Source organism: Thermobia domestica, chromosome 1 (assembly GCF_964235325.1).
Source record: "Thermobia domestica chromosome 1, izTheDome1.hap1.1, whole genome shotgun sequence".
In the NCBI taxonomy this organism is placed as follows: Eukaryota; Metazoa; Arthropoda; class Insecta; order Zygentoma; family Lepismatidae; genus Thermobia; species Thermobia domestica.
The window spans coordinates 101063238-101084517 of NC_137454.1; the positions used below are offsets into that span (position 1 = coordinate 101063238).

General features: G+C 36.2%; 1 protein-coding gene across 6 annotated transcripts in view; it reads left to right on the plus strand.

The window, feature by feature from the left end:
- LOC145687721 (solute carrier family 66 member 2) overlaps positions 1-21280 on the plus strand; it is a 101530-nt gene that overhangs the window by 2886 nt on the left and 77364 nt on the right. For all 6 annotated transcript variants that reach the window (XM_081761184.1, XM_081761187.1, XM_081761204.1 and 3 more), the window contains exons 2-3: positions 8520-8782; positions 10540-10676. In XM_081761184.1, the coding sequence (XP_081617310.1) occupies positions 8580-8782; positions 10540-10676 (340 nt within the window). In that variant the 5' untranslated portion in view covers positions 8520-8579. The remainder of the gene's footprint in view (positions 1-8519; positions 8783-10539; positions 10677-21280) is intronic.

A 21280-nucleotide genomic window follows, 5' to 3' on the forward strand; every position in this document is an offset into this window, starting at 1 on the left:
AATTTACAAATTGCGATAGAAATTGAAATTTGTATCGCAATTTGCTTTTTGAATTCATACGCATGGCGATTTTTACCAGTACTCTGGCCCCGTGGGGTCATTATTGACACTAGGCTCCGCGCGCACCTAACACCACCTCTGTGTGTAACATCCCTATATTTTTTTTATTACTTTTACAATCCTATTGCAAAATCAAATACAAAACTTCCTCCGTAGATTTTAGAAATTTATACCCCTATAGCATGGGATATTACCCAAAATTTTGTGCCATTTCATAACATTTATCTTAAATGCAACTCCCGTCTTACTAGTTTTCGCTCTACATTCATATCTTTCCCTTCATTACAGGGACATACACATCCTTACTTTAGTGCATAACATAGTGGGTTTGAAACACTCATGCTGTACTGCCTGTTCACCTCATACCGCATCAATCCATAAGCTCATATAGACCATAATTTAACATCGGTTCTCCCTTATTAATCAACCTACACTGTTGACCTTCATAACCTTTTTTTATTACTCTTACGATGATATTTCGTTTGATTCTGTTCATTTGTCCGTCAATTACGCATTTTGGAGCCTCCTTTGCGGCAGTTAATCCGATTAATGTTTCGTAACCCACTGGGAAATGTGGGAGTCTGAGAAACGGAAGAAGGCGATTGGTGAAGAGGGTAAGGGCAGCCAAGGCGCAGTGTCAAATGCTATTTCAGATCACTGTGACGTAAGATAGAATAAATCCATGTTTGAGTGTAAATACTTTGTAGTACTTTTTTTATTGCGTATTACGTTCTAATGACGCTTACATTTATTTCCAACTGTTCAGTAGCGTATCTAGAAGGTAAAAACGGAAGGGGGGGGGGGGCAGTAAGAACCCAGACTGTGATAGGTATATCATAAACTTTCAAAAATATATAAATAATAGCTTAAATTATTTTTGTCACTCAAAAAACTGGGGGGCTAGGCCTCCCAGCCCTGGGTTATATCCGCCACTGCAACTGTTTACTTTCTGGTAGAAATATTACATGTCGCCTGGTAGAAATAAGTTCTTTAGATATGAGTTCTTATTTCTGTGTACATTTTCCAAATCATGACCGCCCCTCCCCCTACCTTATTCTTGTGCTGTTTAGCCGTTACGACCACATTTCTAATTGAAAGCCATTGTGGATTATTATTTTACATTACAAATTATTATACGAGATAATAATCGAAGACATTAACCGTAGCACTGTAACTAATGAAGCCAGTGGGAACTCACGTAGTTCTGATTCCACGTTAATCTGTAGGTCTACGTGTCATATAACCTCGGTGGTAAAAAGAGACATTAAAGTCTAAAATCAATCAGCTAGCACTTTTATTATTCTTGGTTATTACATGTTATTGAAAATAGTGTATTTAACTGGAGTATGTTTTACAGTTTCACCACTTGGAACACGATATTTTATCCATAGGCTAAAGAAGACTGGATGATTGGTAAAAGTGCATGATTAAAAAATGAATTAACGCAATAAGAACGTGAGAGAAAACAGGAGAACCTGGAGGAAACCACAGACACGATGTCATTCACTACAACCTTACATGGCCTGAAATGGAGCCAGGGAAGTCTCTACCACTGACCCACTGTTTGCAGTGTATATGTTATGTAACCGAAGCACTTGAACTCTAACTCTAACTAACTAACTCTATGGCTTATGGAACCCCGAGGTTCAGTGCTGCATTCACAAAAGTTTTCCACTGACTTCTATCCTTGGCCAACTGGATCCAGTTTCTACTTTGTATTCTACCAAAGAACTTGAAATTGTCAAAAATGCTGTGATTTGACAGCCTCAACGATGAAGATGCAACAGTGTCTAATTCGAGAGTTTGAACTGGGCTCCAGTAGCGTAACTAACGGGTTCGCAGCGGGAATGGGGAAGGGGGTGCACGGGTATTTATTTTGAGTTTCGAAGATTAACTTTATGTTACAATCCACTTTTCATATTATTTCACTTTCTGAATACTGTACTGTAGTTCTCTTAATATTTTCAGGTTAGTGCTCAAAAACTATTGAATATACACACTGTATAGAGACTGGAATAATTAACAGAAAGAATTTGACGATATTCAATAATTTTCGGATTAAATTTTACTATTTTGCTTGGTAAGAATGAGAAAAAAAAAAAATCAAGCTTGTAATAATAATGTGCAGTTTTTGTATAACATGAGCAAGTAGTAACTTGACTACATGGAAGATCCAAAGTAAAAGAAGAAAACTTTTTTATTGCTGTATAAATTTTACGTGTTCTAAGGTTATGAACGTGAGAAGAAGGGCTTTTAACATTTCTGCGGCGGGGTATGCAACCTTAGTTACACTGCTACTGAACTTCATAACCTCGGAAAGAACATGAAACATTTGTTGTGCGAGAATGAAGTGGTAGTTGGTCAGAGCACAATAACCAAGAAATTTCGTTTAGGTTGCAAGAATCTCGTCGATCAGCAAGGGCCAAACGAGGATGACGGAATGTTCTGAGATTCAGTCAAAGGGGACACTGCAGGAATAAAATCTTGCTTGCATGATAAGCACCCCTGCTTTGTAAATGAACTCACTTAGCCTCGCAACGATCATGCCATATGACGTGGTGAGCGATGTTGCAAATGGCCAGAGTTGGCACCGTTTGGACCGTAACCATGGAGTTGGACAGAAGTTATGTGCGAATCATGATTCTGTACGATTTTAAATGAATCGGAGTCCAGGGTGTCTACTGGTCATGAAAGTCATGAAAAAGTCATATATTTTGCTTAGTGGTCATGAAAGTCGTGAAAAAGTCCTTTATTTACCCAACTGGTCATGAAAACCTCATACTGCGTGTACTGAAACAGTTGTATCAGGTCAGTAATTGTGAGAATTTCCCCCACCAGTTAGTGCTGGCTAACTGGTACTTTACTGTCTTCCTAGCTGCTCCCCATTTCATCTTCTAGTCTCTGTAATATAGTAACAACTTTTTACTGTCCAACTTTGTGATCTGCTATTTCTTTACTTCTAAGAAATGTAAATTGTGTATTTTTGGGCCTTTAGAATTATGCAAATAATATTATTCGTTTGAATTTGCAGATTTTAAATTTGATGATCTATTTTTTTTTAAAACGAATTTCTTTTATAATTTGTTTTGTCTTGGGGCAGTTCTCTGAGTGCTTAATTTTAGACAAATTTCTGCTAGATGGATAATTATACTCAGAATTAAAACTTCAAATACAGTATAGAGTGATTAACTGGTAAGAGCAGGCCCGTATTTAGGTAAGTGCTATTCTGTGCTCGAGCACAAGGCGGCAGAATTTTAGATTCTTTCTTTAAGATTCACAATAAGTGATATTTAAGACTAGCAACTCGCATAGTTCCGATGCACCACTGATGGTAGGGGTTTGTTATTACTAATGGTAAATTTTTATCGCCATGGTCATGAAAATTTCAACAAAAAGGTCATAAAAAGTCATGAAAAAGTTATGAATTTACTTTCTGGTATTCCAGTAGACACCCTGGGAGTCGCTGGAAGTGTTAATACGAGCCTTTGGTGAGAGTGCATCATCGCATGTAACAGTGTTTCGTAGGTTTTCAGAATTTAAATATGGCCGGCCCTCTTTAGAAGACGAAGGGTACAGTGGAAGACCATGAACAGCAGTCACAGAGGAAAACATTGATGCCGTAGAACAGATGATTAGGGATAATCTGCAAGTGACATCAAGTGTGCCCTAGGGATTAATGCGCTGAATATTTCTACCATCCTGCATTAACATTTGCATGTGAGAAAGGTTTAATCTGGGTGGGTACCACACTATTTGACTGAGAATCAAAACCAAACAAGACACGCTTCAGAAATTTCAAACTGGCGACTCTATGAGGGTTTCAGACATTGTGACGGGTTTTCAAACCTGGATTTACCAGTTTGATCCAGAAATAAGGCGCCAGTTATCTGTTTGGGTATTTCCTAGTGAAGCACCACTAATGAAAGTCACGAGGCTACGGGGTATAGGGAAGAAAATGATGACTGATGGCAACATTCTTTTCAAAAAGTGGATGTGTGGCTACGGTTAATCTAGAAGATCAATGCACAGTTACTGCCAAGTAGTACACAAGCGTTTGTCCAGGACTGGCTTGCGAGGAATCCTGTTGCACTATGACAATGCCTCAGACCATTCTGCCAACCAAACAGAAAACTGTCTTTTAGTTTCTGTGATTTGTTTGTGGATTGGGAAATTTCTACCCATATCTAAGATTTATAGACGTGTTCAAATTATTAGACTCAACATTCAGTTTCTGAATATTTTACTGTTCTTACAATATTACATCAGAAAACGCGTTTGAACTTGGTCCAAATTACTGCTCTCTAACTCTGTTCTAGTTTCTTTTAGTCATGTCACATGCTTTTCAATATCAATAAAACAAATGCGTACGTGACGTTCAAATTTAAATAGTATACGGTGTGTGTATCTGAATTGGAAACAAAAAATGAAATAGGAAACTTACAAGAAAATGATCTCTCACACAAAGATTAATATTTCATATGAAATCCGTTATTCTTTACTAAGTCTTTTGTTCTTTGTGGCATACTATGTACGAGTTTAGCAAATTTTGACTTCAATTCAGCATCGTAATACCACGAATTGTTGATCTCGTCGATCAGTTGATGTTTCGTTGTAATATGCTTCTTCTTTAGCTTCTCCTTCTTGAAGCTCCAAGGGTTTTCAATCGGGTTTATATCAAGACTATTGTCCGGCCACGGAAGAACATTAATTTCTTTGTTCTCGAAGAATTGTGTCACAGTTTTGCCCCGGTGGCATGGAGCTTCATCTTGCATAAAGATGAAGTGTGCGTCATCAAACCAGACTGCAGTCTGGAGAAGAGGCTCTTTTTTAAGAACTTGTAGGTATTGGTCGTGCTTCGTTGTTCTTTCTTTTATATACAGTTTCCCTGGCCCAAAGACAGACATCATACCCCGACTATGACTGAAGTAGGATGCTTCACGGTTTGTTGGAGGCATTCCAACTTGAATTCCTTCCCAGGTCGACGTCGCACATGTTGTGAACATTCATCAGACAAGAAGACACATGGTTCATCACTGAAACATACTATTCTCCAATCATCAGCAGTGCAATGTTCTAGGCCTCGTGCCCATTCAAGGCGCTTCTTTGACATGATTGAAGTAAATTTTGCTTTCTTGGCTTGAATGCATTTATTCCCTCAGCACAAAGAATCCTTCGAATATTTTCAGGCGAAATATGTACACCATACTCAACCATTTTTATGATTAAGTCTCTAGAAGTTGCGTTTCTATTTCCCAGAGCCCATCTTTTTAGTTTTCTAATTACCTCTTAGCGATAGCTTTGGTTTTGACCCATACTTCCCAACCCTATTTTGCTGATACATTTGCTTCTAGCTCATTGGAACGGAGATTATTCTCACAGATTTTTGCCCTATTTCAACTCTGCTTGCAACTTGTTGTTGTGTATATCTTCTTTCCGCAAGAAGTGTTTTGACAACTTCCACTTAACGTGGAGAAAGGTCTCTGGCTTTTCCCATTGTGCCGCGATTGCAGGACTTCACAGAATAAAAGATTAATACACAAAGCACGTCACGATCGCTTTAAACTGGCCCATTTGAACTGTTGAACGCTTTGAATGTCGTAACTGCTTACGACTCCACCCACAATACTTCAGTTTGTAACTTTTTGATAGGAACCACAATAACTGAAATCCACTTTCAGAACTCCCTCCCCTCCACTAATGCCATCTGCTGTTCAACGGTGATATCACTACTTCAACTGTACAGCAAACAAATGAAGCATACTATGTTGGTGGTTAAGCATTAAATTACCTGTCCTAGAATTCCGAAATTAGGACTGCAACATCAACTTTGCATTTTTCGAGCGTGAGTTTGAACACGTCTGTAGTAGATTTTAACGTAATGTGATCTGATTTTAAAGTTTATTTTTCAACCTTTTCATAAGAGTAAATTCATCATTCTCAGTTTTTCTTCTCTGACCGGTAAAATGTTGAATTTCAGCTATTAGATCATAATCCGACTATGTTAATCGCTAAGCTTTCGCATTTTTTCCTAAATGTTGTAGTTTAATAGATAGGAATATAGACACATACTACAGAAATAATAGTTTCTTTTCGCAGCTTTCCTGGAGAATTTTGGAGCGAACTTACTCATCCACCATAAAAACTTCAAACCTAAGAAATTGGAAATAGTATTATTTTCTTTTCCTACTATCTTGAGTTGATTTTTGAAAACGTCATATAATACGTAATCTAATTGGAAACTATGCTGATAAAAATAAGAAATGAAATAAATTAATTTTGTCTCACATTCAATAAAAACTATGTAAGCATTAAGCAAAGGACAACTTTATAATCCAAGCTTTTATACATAAACGAAAAAAGTGGAAATAAATTAATAAATAAGTGGAAAGAAAGGAAAAAAAACACACACACACATATATATATATATATATAAGATCAGGGAGAAAATGAAGAAATTATGAAACATTATTAGTGTAAGGTGCGCCTTGAACAAATATTCGCGAAAAAAAATGTTTCTGGGAAGAGAAGTAGTGGAAGCGCAAGTAGATTAGCATCATCTTAAAGTATCTAGTGAATTTTAATGGATTTGTATTGTGGATTGTGGCTTCAAAATTATTATGACGATATTTGCTAAAACAAAATATAAGAAGTTGCCGATCACTAAATTTGTCATGATTTTGGCCTATTCATTGATGTCAAAACAAGCCTCATATATTTCCGAAAGTTCGCACTTTTTTCATACCTGAAACTTCGTTGTATCCAAGGCAAGGCAGTGCACTACATGGAGAAATCTTCATATAATTCCTTAAACCCAAGGAGCATCCAATTAAATCTTAGTTATTGTTTCATATGTAGTGGAACAATGACTTTCAGAGCTTACATCCTTACAATGACTTTCAGAGCTTAGCTAAATTGCTGGTCGGTTACTTTCCACATGAAATGGTCACTCTTAACTAGGTATCTTGATTGCGTACTTTAGGATGATTATAGTGACGAGTGTGTATTAAACGTGTTTTTGTAACGTAAATCCTTCATTAATCACTCGTAGGAAGTCCCAACTGGGGGTTCGAAATGCTAGATGTTGAAATGCAAAAATGATATTAAGAAGATAAGTTATATCACAATTACATGCTGTGTGCTTTTAGTTGTGCATTTTATTACTAACTAGAGTGTCCGTTGTCTGCACAGGGAGGATAGGTCTACGGAAAATATTTCAACCACCTTTCCCGCCATCCTATATGACTGCAAAGGAGTTATTTTAACATGGGAATTTTCCGTTGACTGAAATTTTTCATTGATGCTGATATATTTAAAAACAAAAAGAGTATTGATTGCTATGCAAATCAAATAAATACATGAGTCGTTCAATATACAAGTTTCCCTATGCTGTAAATATATATATATATATATATATATATATATATATATATATATATATATATATATATATATATATATATATATATATATATATATATATAAATTTGTAAACATGTGTAGGTGGGTCCTTCTTTACCTCTTTACGTAATTTCCATTGAGAGTCAGGCATTTGTCTAACCGTTGCACCAATTTGACCAAACCATTCGCAGACAATCAGGACTCGGACTATTTACCAGTCGCTTCACATTTTGCTTCACTTATTCATCTGTTTTGAAACGTTCATCTTGCAATGCAGACTTTAACTCCTTAAAAAGATGGAAGTAACTCGGCGCTAAATTGAGGTTGTATGGAGAGTGGGGCAGCCGTACCCACCCTAATTCTTCTATTTTGTGTCTTGTTTACGTACTGAATGGGGATGTGCGTTATCGTCAGGAAGAAGAGACCAGGTCGCTTATGTCGAGTTGCGTTTCCTTTTGAAGAAAGAGTTCATGTTCGACATAAGCGAACCTGGTCTTCTGTCAACTGGTGATGAAATGAAACGTAATGTGAGGAGAGTGCTAAATAGCCAGAGCCCCGTTTTTTTGCAGAAGGTTTGCAGAAATTGGTGCAACGGTGAAACAAATCCTTGAATCTCAATGGGGATTATGTGGAGAGGTGAGGAAAAATCCACTTACACATGTACGTATAGTTTACAAATTTACTATGGGTAATTACGAAATTAACGTTTTACAGCTTAGGAAAGCTTATATTGAACGACCCACGTAATTATCCATTGTCGTTAAATTTTACTTGATTATCTCAGCATTGCAATGTCGTTACTAGGCGCGTTTTCTCTCTCTAAGGAACTCCCTTGGAAAAACTAATGTACTAAAAACCTAAATTGGGCCATGATCAACTCATATACCATAAATCGTCAAAACCTATGCAGCGGTCTAGGAATAATTAGCCGCAAACGTCGTTAGTTTCAATTTTATGTATATAGATTATACCACCTGCATTTACCTTTGTTATAAGAAGTGTGTTTATAAGCAGAAATTGCTTTTTTTTCCTTGCTCTTATTCCTCTGTTGTTTATTTCAGATTAGTTCTCACAGAAGTCAAAATGTGGAGGTGATAATATGTTAAAAAATAATATCAATCATGGATTACATACTGGAAGAACTGCAAAATATATCCATATCCAAGAGCATATCGTGGATTTGCTCAGGAGCTATGATGTTTGGAGGTGTCGTTCCTTACATTCCACAATATAGGGAAATTAAACGAACTGACAACACCGAAGGCTTTTCTTTGTATGTGTGCCTTGCCCTTTTAATCGCCAATACTCTTCGCATAGTATTCTGGTAAGTAATTGGGTGCTATTTGTTTAAGGAGACATTGAGAGTTGTGGTATAACCTGTGGTTGTAATGTTTAAAACTAGGCACTAGCTATTACCAAAACTTGTATTTTTGATTTTATGAATCCTTGTTCCTTAAAAAGTGACATCATCCATCCACTTAACTGATGAGTGCTTCAGTTTACTGTATGTACAGTGTGACCAGGTCAACATTGCTTTGAATTTGGTGGCCATATGTAAACCAAATTTTTTATAATTTTACTATTTTCCGTTTTGAAGCTAGATATAAAACAGTGTTCAAACTTATAAAAATTGGCTTTATATATGATCATTAAATTACAAGCAATCAGTTGAGTGAATGGGTGTTGTCAGCTTTAGTGAACAATGATTCCTAAAATAAAAAGATAAAAAATACAAGTTTTGGAAACAGCTATTGCATTAGTTTTAAAAATTACAAACATAAATTGTTAATTATATAACCTAATATATCTACTGGGACAGTAGACAAAACTACAAGTATAAATAAATATACTGTGTAATATATTTTTTGTTACGCCATTGTTGAAATACAATAACAATGTAAAGACTCCACATAAAATAACACTTAAGCCGTGTGGTCCTGACGAAGAATGCCTGGACAGTGGATTTAAAATATAGAAGAAAAACAATACAATTGGAAGGATCATTATTCAGATTAAAAGATAACAATTATTACAATGTTTTCCGTGCGCTCTGTTTGTAATTATTTGAAAGTATCCACTTTGTCGAAAGTATCATTTGATATTTTAACGTATTCATAATTTGCGGTATTGCGATCACGCTGAATTTCCATGCATCTGTTTTTCGCTGCATTTTCTTCTAAACGCGTATCCCTGCAGACGTTTAATAAAACTTCTAAAACCCATATCCCTGCGGACGTTTAATAAAAACGGTGGCTAAGTGGTAGAAGAGGGCTTACCTCTAATGTATGGGGTCCCTGGTTCAGTCTCCGACCAAGTAAGTTTATGGTGGACAACATCGTGTCCGTGGGTTTTCTCGGGGCACTCCCATTTCGTCCCACATTCTCATTCCACCATTTCTTCCATAATTCACTTGCCTTAATCATCATTTCCCTTAGCCGAAAGGGCATAATCGTGGGGCGTTAAGCTAAAAGATTTCATTTCATTTTTTCATATCATTTACATCATCAGCATACGCTTAACCAGGTGAGTATGATTCAGCTCTAGGCTTTGGCTGCTGTCTTTGATTTTCCCTATAACATACTGAGAACAAAATTCAATAATAATGGTGGCAAGGGATCTCCATGTTTGAGTCCATTCCCGACGCGAAAACTCGTGGACAAGTATTTTCCTTCTCAGACTTCATAAATAAATACTGGAAGAATTAAATAAGAGTTGTATATTTATTATTGAAAAATATGATTTGATGATATTTCTATAATTGATAAAAATATAAGAAAAACTCACTACGTACAAGTTTATTTTTATAATGTTAAGCTGTTTCAACAGTCTCTATCGTGTCATCAGTAGTTCTGGAACACTCATATGAAAATATTTCCATTTCTCAGAATATCATTTTACACTTTTACGTATTCCCAGTTGAAAAATGACGAAGTTTGAACTCTTGTTAATGTGAATGTAAATATCTTCGAGTAAAAGAGTTTTATGAACAGAGTTTAAACTTTTTACACAAAAGAAAGAACTATATATAATAAAATGTTAACTGTAATAAGATACAGAATACTGAGACGTGACATATTTCAGGTTTGGGAGAAAATATGAACTGCCGCTATTAATTCAGAGTGTGGTCATGAATGCAGCAATGTTTCTGATGATCAACTTGTGCGTTACAGTACAAAATAGGACTCAGATCATACGATCGAAAGAAAGGACTTTTACAGGTAAATCTGTGTACCTTATTCAAGTACTTTATAATTCATTGCGAATCTAACATCAATACTAAAGTAGTGCATCGGTGTTGACGTAGTTTTTTGTACAGCTAGTGATATATTAAGGTAAGCTTTGAACTTGAGACACTTGATTCAAAATATATTATTTCACTGAGGCTACTAACTGTATTCATTGCTATCTTTATATTAATTGATAAAGGTATATCTTCTTGCATATATTTCAGTAAATAAACTAATGCAAATTTTGGTGCAGATACAATACTGGTGACGCGGTAATTTATTTCATGCATGCAGAAATATACTGCGTACGAGTAGGTTAAAAAATCAACAGTTTTTTTCTCCCTTAGATAAGATTTTCTCATTTTCTTATAAGCAAGCCTACAGGCTTGTTACTTTCCAGTAAATAAAATTATGGCTTACGTTATGGAGAAAATTTTATTTTATGGTTATTTCTATACTCTTGTTTTGAGTCTGTGATTACTTAAGGTAAAAATACAGAGAACAATTTCATAACTTAACATAATGTAATTTTGAATTGCAACAAATATTATTTATTGTTAGTGCAGAAATGTTTATTAATAAATGTGTAATTTCATAATAAAATACGTTCCTATTTGTTTTTATTTATTCATTTTTCTAGTTGATTAGGCAAAAATATATTGCTTATGTATCATCGTTGTCATGTTTTCTTGATCGTGCTTTTCCATCAATATGGGAAAGTCTGAATAGGTAATTACATATCTGGGAAAATTTCAAAAAAAATTCTGGAAAACCGGGAGAGGTCAGGGAATATTTCCCGATGAAAGCTCTTGTGCTTCGGATTCCACATTAAGCTGTAGGCCCATGTCTCATATAGCCTCGCTGCTGGAGGGAACGCTAATCTAATCGACGGTATTGTAATATCCTGTTTTCATATATTCTTATCTTTAGTATCATTTCACCTTTAGATAAATTACATCCAAATTGTGAATTCACGGGTATAACGAAATACTAGGCTACTAAGCCAGTGGTACAGGAGAGTAAGATGGAAATTCCTTTACTTCTGTGATACAAAGGTATATGTGAAGCTGCAAATTTTGAAGCTTCAGTGAAGGATTAGGCTGAGAATTAGGGTTATATACCGCATACAGGACAACTGAGTACTCATGTATTTACTTCACTTATAAATTAATGTTCTTCCGATATAAAGCACTATTAACATCTTATGATCAAGAAGCCAGACCCTTAACAGTTGTTTTAAATGAATAATGTATCCAATTATTGTTGATCTTCACGGAAAGTTAACTGTGTTTGAAAAATTTGAAAAATTATTTGCGATCGAACTATCAGTGGTTGCCTCAGTCACTATTCTCATGATTTCAACTGTCATAGAAGAATAAAGTGCTGTTTCTTAGGGTGACAAATGGGTATGTCCAATTTTCTTTTGAGGGAGAAGTAGTGTTCCCATGCAGCGATAAGTTTGAATGCATCCTTCTTGTTGATGTTACGAGACATTTGCTTTAGGTTACATCCTCTGCCATGAGTATTTTTGATACGGGTGCTATATTTAGATGCGAAGCTTAACTTAGCTGTTGCACTTTCACTAATTACATATTAATGTTTTGCTAGTTTCCTGCAGTTTCTAATTCACATGCACAGCAACCTTCAATTGACTTCGAACAGTCACAGAACAAAATATTGAACTTTCTACGTTTCTATAGCGTACGCATTTATTCTAGACGTCCACTTTGCAAATAAATGTTATACATATTTTAAATATAACTCAACCCATTCTATTAATTTCTACAACGAAAATACTTTTATTCTTTCTTTAGAGCGAAATGTTCCTCCTGTTCAGCGTCACTTCCTCGCCTCCTATATTCTACCGGTGAACGTTTTGTTTTTTCTCCTCACTGGTCTACCTACGGTCTTGCCCGAACGGTGCAAGTACTTTACAATGGAAAAGAACAATAAGCCTAAAGAGAGGAGTAAAAACAGTTGTCATCCTGACATCAGAAGGAAAGATGCATTCAAGCTCAGTGCTGTTTAGAACTACCTACTCCTCTGTCACGAACCTCATAAGAAGGGGAACGCTGGACGCATTCTCCTATCGTCCAAACCAACAGCAACCCATTCTCGTCTGTTGAAATCTTGAAAATGGAGAAGGAAATAGCTACCCAAAGCTCAATAACAAATAATTTTCAAAGATGGCTGAATTCTCGTAAAAATTCCATTATTTTATATCACCGTGGAAACTGAGATTCAGTCTTTATCTAGTTAGTTTATTATAGATGCACATGTATGATGTGTTATGTAGTACCTTGAACAATTTTCGCTCCTCCGATAAATCCTATGCTTGCTTCAATTGTAGACGGACAGACATTTCTTATATTAAGGAGTAAAAAATGAAAAGGAAGAAGGAGAGACACGAATTTTTATTGAACGACCATCTGGCTGATCATCTTTTTAGAGGAGCGAATGAGTCACGTAATTTCCAACCATAACGTAATTTCCAACCATAACAAAATTGCATAAGTTTATGTGCGGTTTGAAACATTTGGGTACTAATAAAAGTAATCATAGGCCATCGTATGTTTCATATTTTTATGTAATGATTATTTTATCTGGACCAGTTTCATTTTGAAAGATCCTTCTTTCATTTTCTTTTTAATTACCATTATCTTTCAATATCATACCTATAGATTGACACAAAACACTTAAACAGGTAAACTTCTGTTTGGAACATTTGTTTGGAACCATTTGAAAGCAAAGCAAACTCGGAAATATTGGTGAAGAACCATTGCATAATAGTAACCATCAAAAAAAATGATCCAGTTATAATCTTTTGTTAAGGGAGCAGTGGTTTTGAAACTATTGTTATTAGTAGATTTTAACTGTGTATGCGAGTGGACAGAAGATAGCATTCATTGAACTTAACTTAGCTGACTCCACAAGTATAGATTTTGTTATTCAGCCTGAGTACCAACTACAGCTTTCCTGCCAAATGTTTACGGGTCTGCCTAATGCCAAAAACTTGAACTATATGTCTGTGCTTCTTTCTGGAATTCTATGAACAAGAATGATACTTTCATTCATACTGGTATATCTAATAAATTATTTTGTTTTCGAAACACATAGAAGCAAAAGTGTTTTAGAAGGAAGAAAGAAAAAGAAAAGGCTAATGGTAAACAAATTCTTAAATTCTACATATACTCTTTTGCTGGAAATATTCTGTAGAAAGAATCCGAAGGAAAGTTTTACAAAATATGCTCCTGGTTCACCTCGGTCTTAACAAACAAATATCAAGTAACTTTAAATTACGATCAGTTTCTGCAGCAGTATTTAGAAACACGTGTAGATTTTCATTAAATATAAACATCTTTTGTAACACTGATAAGACTTTGTTACCTTGTGTTGTTGATAAACATTGTTCACAGATAGAGTAACGTTTACAAGAAGCACTGCTTACCATTTTGTTGCTTAATAGAAATAATATTTTCACTTGCCTCGTCAGTTGTAAAACTGCTAATGTGTGCTTAAGCTTACTGTTTAAAACATTAGTAGCACAAAATGAGTCTTTAATTTCTTATATGTATAACAATGGAACGAATGCTAAATACGTACCGAAAATTGCATACTCTGGAGTTAGAAGGTAACTTAAGCTATAAATAATATTAAACACAATGAAGTCTCATTTACCCTTAAAAGGCGGGCTTTTTAAATACAGGAAACTCTTTAAAAGTGAAAAGATTTATACTTGTTTTAGAAAGCTTATATAACTTGAAACAGTTAGTTCAAATCTAATATCTCATCTCCGAATGGACTGAAAGACACGAAACAAAAACCATTGGGCTCTCTTTGGTTAATATTTTATTTCAGAAAAAAAAAGGAATTAAGCGTTTTCGCATAAGCTCGATGTTTATTGGTTAATGTTCTCACTAGTAATGATATTGAATCGCTTATGAAAGACATGGCTCATTTTTATAAAACAATGGTTGCGTTTTTGCGCCGTAATCGTATAATTTGAAGATCTATTGATATTGATAATAATAGCATGTCTTATTCTGTATCACCTAAATGTCCGAATTCAAGTTCTAGCTTACCCTACTAAATCAGCAGAACAGGGATAAGGTGGCCAGTTTCTTTTCCTGTGTGAATCAGAAAGGTACATGAGAAACTTGTAATTAAGTAACTGGAGTGGACGGAGAGGTTGAGAATTAAGATCACATATGTAACAATTGTACAATGGGGTTTCATTACACAGGCAGTTTACACACGTCAAGTAATATTCTTTCTATTTAAGTCATAAACCACTCTGACTTCTGTTGTATCATGGAGTTAGATCCTTCACTGAGGATATAGTAGCGTATAAAACCCAGAAAAGGGTTTCCTGTCTTATCTACATCAGGTGAGGTTGGAGATGGTGTCTGAATTGCAAAACCAGCGTCGTCCCTCAGTTATTTAAAATTCTGCATTTTATGCCTTTTGCTGTTCAGTTGATAAGTATGGACATTATTAGCTGAAATGATAAAATAAAATCAAATAAAAGCATTCTCAGAATATATGGAAGGCCTGGTGATGAGTGCAGAATTGCGTAACAGAATTGTTTAATTGGCCTGTTTGCCACTTTCCTGATTAAGGTATGTTTTTCAATAGGTTAGTTTATATTTCGTAATATTATTAGCCATTAAGTTATTTTTGCCTTGATGCCTTTTAGTATCTACTGTCGTGGATAAAACAAATAACCTCTAATTAAAAAATGAGCAGATTTACTTTACATCACGAATTTTTGTGTGCCACTCAGAAGATTTCAGTTCTCTCTGTCATTTTTATCAATGGTATCTAAAATTTACTAGTCTGGACGCGTATGTTGCGACTTTAAAACCATCCGACTAAAAATGAAATGAAATCTTTCAGTTTAATGTTCCATGATTATGCCCTTTAGGCTATTAAAGCAAGTGAATGATGATTTAAGAATTAGTGGAATGAGAAAGTGGGAGGAAACGGGAGTACCCGGAGAAATCCCATGGACAGGATGTTATCTACCACAAATTTACTTGGCCGGGGATCGAACCAGGATTGTCTGATGTACAAAAATTTGTGATTCAGGGCCAAACTATTCATATTTGAGTGGCGTGTCCTGTAACAACAATCAACAATTACCTTCACTTCACTCTACCGAGAACTGTTGACTGCTTCTTAACCTGAAAAATTGATGTGGCAGCATATTCTGTTGAAACTAGTAATTTAAGTACTTACGTAAACTAAATTTTGATTCTTGAACTCTGTAGAAGTTTTCAATTATTATGTTATATTTAGTTTTCTAGAGCATTGTTCACCTTAAATTACACAAGGGTAGGAAGGCTGAAAACTAAAAGCATCAAGAAGATAACATTTACAGGGGAGAAACTGTAGGCACATTGCTGGTTGGTATTAATATTGTCAGAGCCGAACTTCGGAGTATGTGGGACCTAGTTTCCAGCCTACTTTCACCAAAGTTTGTAGAATCATCTACACATATATATATTATAAACTTTGTATATGATACGTAAAATGTAAAACAATCAAAATGTTCGTTTAAAATAGATCAAATATACGATAGTTACATCTCTCTATATGAAAGAAACTGCGTAACCTAGAGACTATACATTTGGACAGAATTTAGACTCCGTGACGTAAATGGGTTTGCAGTTATTGTAAGATGTCCATATCTCGATCCCGATCTCGAAGGTTAGCGACATAAAATTTGGTATTTAAAGTTTTCATTTAAAATAATTACAAGGGTCGATTTATTTATATTGAGCCGAATTTGAGTGTGCCACTTACCTTGGAAATACCGTGTTCCCATCACCGGTTGTGTTCAGTGTGTAGGTTATCTCTACTGATTATTGCTTGGCGTCGGAGTTCCCATTGCAAGAGACTACGTTGCAGTTGGACCATGGGTATTGTATCCTACTCCTCTTTACAGGCTTTCCATAGGCCGGAGACTGCGTACTCGCGATGGGACAGACGCCGCTTGAGGAGTCCGAAAGCACAATAGTTCACTGGGCTGGCATCTGACTCATAACAGGGATGTAAGAGAAGGGGATTGCCGAAATTCCAGTTCCCTTTTCCATACGGCGATAGAATTCTAGTGATGTTTTCGCCATGTGGCTGGATGCCTTGTCATGGTGCAGTTCAACCTGGTTTACGTCTTGTCCGTACAATGCTGAGAATTTCATGCTGGTACATTTCAGTCAGGACATAAGTCTGGTAGTACTCAGCATTGATTTTGACGTTTTGCTCCATCTTTCGGAGACGTAGTTTGTATCTGTTCGAGAAACCGGCCACAATCATGAATCTCTGCGCACTGAGGGAAAAAGCTGCTTCGGCGTTTGGCGTCAACAGGTCTGTATGTAATGGCATGAACTTTACCATAGTCTATGACGTAAATCTACTCTTCAGGAGTAACATCAAACTTATATCGATAACCCTCGAGATGGCGTTCACATATCTTCCTGCAATTGCTTTTTCTCTCAGCTTCATGGCATAGTTTCAGAGCATCCCCAGCCAAGTAAGTTTGTGGTGGAGAACATTGTGTCCATGGGTTTTCTCGGGGGTACTCCCGTTTCCTCTCACTTTCTTATTCCACCAATTTTTCCATAATCATGCACTTACTTTAACCGCAAGTGACCGTGAGACGTAAGTCCCTGTGAATGGTGCAGTTGATTTCCACCTGTGATGTACGGCGTTTGGTGGCCAACGCACGCTGTGTGGGGAGATTTTCGGAAGTTTCCATGCGCCGAACCAGACGCAATAGCTACAGGGTCCTTTTCATGGAAGGCCGGTTTCTAGCTGTTCGTTCGATGTGATTGGCCCCGTACTTTGTGCTAAATATTCCCGTATAATGCGATTCACAGTGGCACTATCTACACGAAACTTACACACTTGACACATTTCTACGATCTGCGATGAACTTAGCGTCGTAAGGGTCCACGATGAACCCCTCCCAGAATCTGTTCATTTCGGCAGCATCAGACTACGATTGACCACACTGTCTAGTGCGTGACTAAGATACTGTTGCTTGCCTCATGTAGTGTCAAGACAATGGGTTGCACATGCGCGATACAGTTGCACATTGACTTCGGCTCAATATAAATGAATCAACCTCTGTAGCATGTTAGTTCAGCATTTTTTAGATATTCGACCCAAAAGGAAACAAAAAGAAGTGAAAAGAAAAAAGAGTAGGAAATGCAGTTGTTAAAATAATAAAATCTCCATATTTCGAAATACATTAAGTTTTGGGACTTAAAATTTGGTATTTAGAATTTTTATTTAAAATAACTAAACAGGATTACAGTGTTATTTTTAAACTTGACCAAAACGGAAGAAAAAAGGGTAAGCTTTCAAACTAAAATGCCCAATTATTGTATTCGAATTTCGTGCGAGATTTTAACTTGAGACAAATTCCAAATCAGACTCAGGAGGACGAATGCAAAGTATGTTAACACGCACTGACACCTGGAGGACATATACTAGTTTTAATATAAAATTGCATGCGTGTAATCTTACAAGAAACAAATAAAATTTGTAAATGTATTGGTTAGCAAGATTAATGAGGTCGATGTGGAGCAATGTATAATGGGCGAAATCAATGCATCTTAATTTAAGACTAACAAGGTCGTAAGCGTTTGGTAGGTACCAATAGAATGGGTGCCCTAGGTGCGTTATTTTTAAAAGCAAGAGAAAGGAAAACTACAGTACCTGATTAATCAACTAGTCGCCATTTGCAACCGCTCACTTTTCCTATCGCTCAGTCAGTGATTGGATTCCGTGGCGGAAGAAATCTGGCGTCTGTGATGCGAAGAAGTTCTTAACCGTACATTGAACCACCCGCTTCATCAGGGTCTTCCTTCCTAAGAAGTGATCAAGATGCTAGAAGAAGTAGCAATCAGTGGAAAAGATATCAGGGAAATACGGTGAATGAGGAAAGGTTTCATACCCCAACTCATAGCTTGTACCGTGCTTTGCGCGACATCTGGATGAGCATTGCCATACAACATAAAGATGCTATGTCAGTTGACCATAGCTGGATGTTTGCAGACAAGGATTTCATGGATTCAGCACTATAACGATCTGCTTTGATGGTTTTACCTCGTTTGAGAAAGATATGATGGATCGATGTCACCTTGTCAATTCCCGGACCAGCTGACATGGCCCTTTTACCGAAACTTGGGTTTACATCTCATCTGGACTGTCACCTATCAGCTTGGTGATCGCGAAAACTATATATTCGACACTAATATCGGTGAATTTGGATATATTATTTTTTAGCCCCCTCTCCCCCGTATGATAACGACGAAGGCTAAAGTTGGACTTACGGCGTCGGGAATGTTACTTTTCATTTCAGTGACCCTGAAAGTTGTGTATTTGACACTAATATCCGTCGTTCCGGGTATTTATCCTGTATTTTTATGCATACATTTTGATCTCCCCATCGATCCCCCAAGCCGAAAATCGAAAAAAAAAAAAAAAAAAAAAAAACGAGTAAAGAAATAAGTGAAATAAAGAGTGTCTTGTAAACAGATCTTCTCGGGCTAGCAGCCAGGTAAATACTGTTGTATCTTGCAACGTTTCGAGAGCTGACATCGTCATCATCTTCAGGCGAATACAAAATATTGCAAGCTCTGGAAATTGTTGCAAGATACAACAGTATTTACCTGGCTGCTAGCCCGAGAGAACCTGTTTACAATACGTCGTCAGGAAAGCTTCAATAGATAAAAGAGCATCTTGTCAGTATGAGCATTAAATAAATAAATAACGAAGAATAACGCTTCACTGTTAATATGATTGAAGTAAATAATTAATTCTTGTTAATTCCCGGGCCAGCTGGAATGTCCCTTCTTTTTTAAACTTGGGCATCGAGACTGTCACCAAAGGGCGATCTCAAAAACTATGGATTTGACACTAATATCGGTCATTTTGGACATTTATTTTTCCTTCCCCTACTTCGAAGAGGATTAGATATGAACTTCATCGAGTGTATCACTATTCATCTCAGGGACCCCAAAAACTATGGATTTAACACTAATATCCGTCGCAAGCTCTCTTGTAGCTATATGGTTCTCCTCCTTTGGTGCGGAATATTCTGCTTCGATCCGCGGAGGCATATCATCTGGTTGAAATCCCCCGTTTTAAGCTGTAAATTCACGTCTTATTAGCCTTGCTGCTAAAAGGTGTGCTAACCTTTAACCCACCACCACTAACATCCGTCCTTCCGGGTATTTATTCTCTCCTTTTATGAGTACATTTTCACCCCACCCCAAAAGCTGACCCCCCGAGCTGAAAATCGAAAAAAGGGCTTCATACGTGATTAGATCAGGTGAAGATGTATCCTTTGAGATACAAAATTTGGTGGCTCTAGATCGTTCCTATCTATGGCAAAATCTGATAGACATATACACACTATTTTATATGTAAGTAGAGATAACAAAGAAAATAAATGAATGAATCATCTCACTAACAAGAAGAAAATGTCGAAATACTATATATAATTATGTAGCCTGTAGTCATTGATGTTTAGTATTGGTAGTGGTTCCAGTATAAACTAGCTTTGTTAGTCATCATCAACATTTTGATATATTATTCTAGCTCCTAAACGAAGGTTTTTCGATCAAGTCTTTATTAGAACTATTTTCTTAAATTTGATGAAGTTATTCATTACCAGACAACTTATATGCATGATGTCCCAAAAGATATAACACATTCATAGGTCAGGCCCATAGCCAACTTCATTTCTGGGGTTATTCGTCCGACTGTTGCCACTCTAGAAGTTAATCTGAAAATTCTGTTTCATCTTTTTAATTTTCTCTTAAGAATCGGGGGGTGGACGTCCTTGGCATAGAACCATATCGATAGATTGTTCCGAGTTGATAACCAACTTACGACGCATCAGAACGTTTAGAATTACCATTCATCGGGGATATCATATAGACAAGAAAAATCTACTTAACCTACAGTAGATACAGATGCAGTGGAATAATCGAACATGAGTAGTTTTTTGTTTTTTCAACATTTAATTGAAATGGTGACGGTAGCTGTAAGACAAAACATTAGACTTAGTGTATTCCTTTTGTTTATATATATATATAATTTATTGAATAAATTCCCAGATACAGCATAATTTTGCCATTTTACACATGAAAAAAAAAAAAAAAAAAACGGTGTCAACAAATAGTGCAAAAGTAATATTATTTCGCCAAAACTCGTGTAATTGCTCTTTCAAACACCGAGTAGCTCGAAAAATTTCCACGTTAGTAGTTAAATGATTATAATAGTTCGTTATTTTGTAAAAAATAAATAAATAAAATAAAGAGACCTCTATATAATTTCCAACCTAAGGCAAGCAAGATGGAATAGGTGGGTATATCAGGTTATGCGGAGAGAGATATGTTAGGATAGCTCCTGATGTAAGGTTTCCAATCTTAAATTTCCATTAACTATTTTATGAAGAAATTTCAGGTCAGAGTTATTTCTGCGTACTCTCGGAGTTTGGATATTAAGATATCTTAAGAGCTCCTCCTTAGGTAATATTCGAAGTGTGGGAACACGAAAATGTACTATAGAAATAAAGAAGT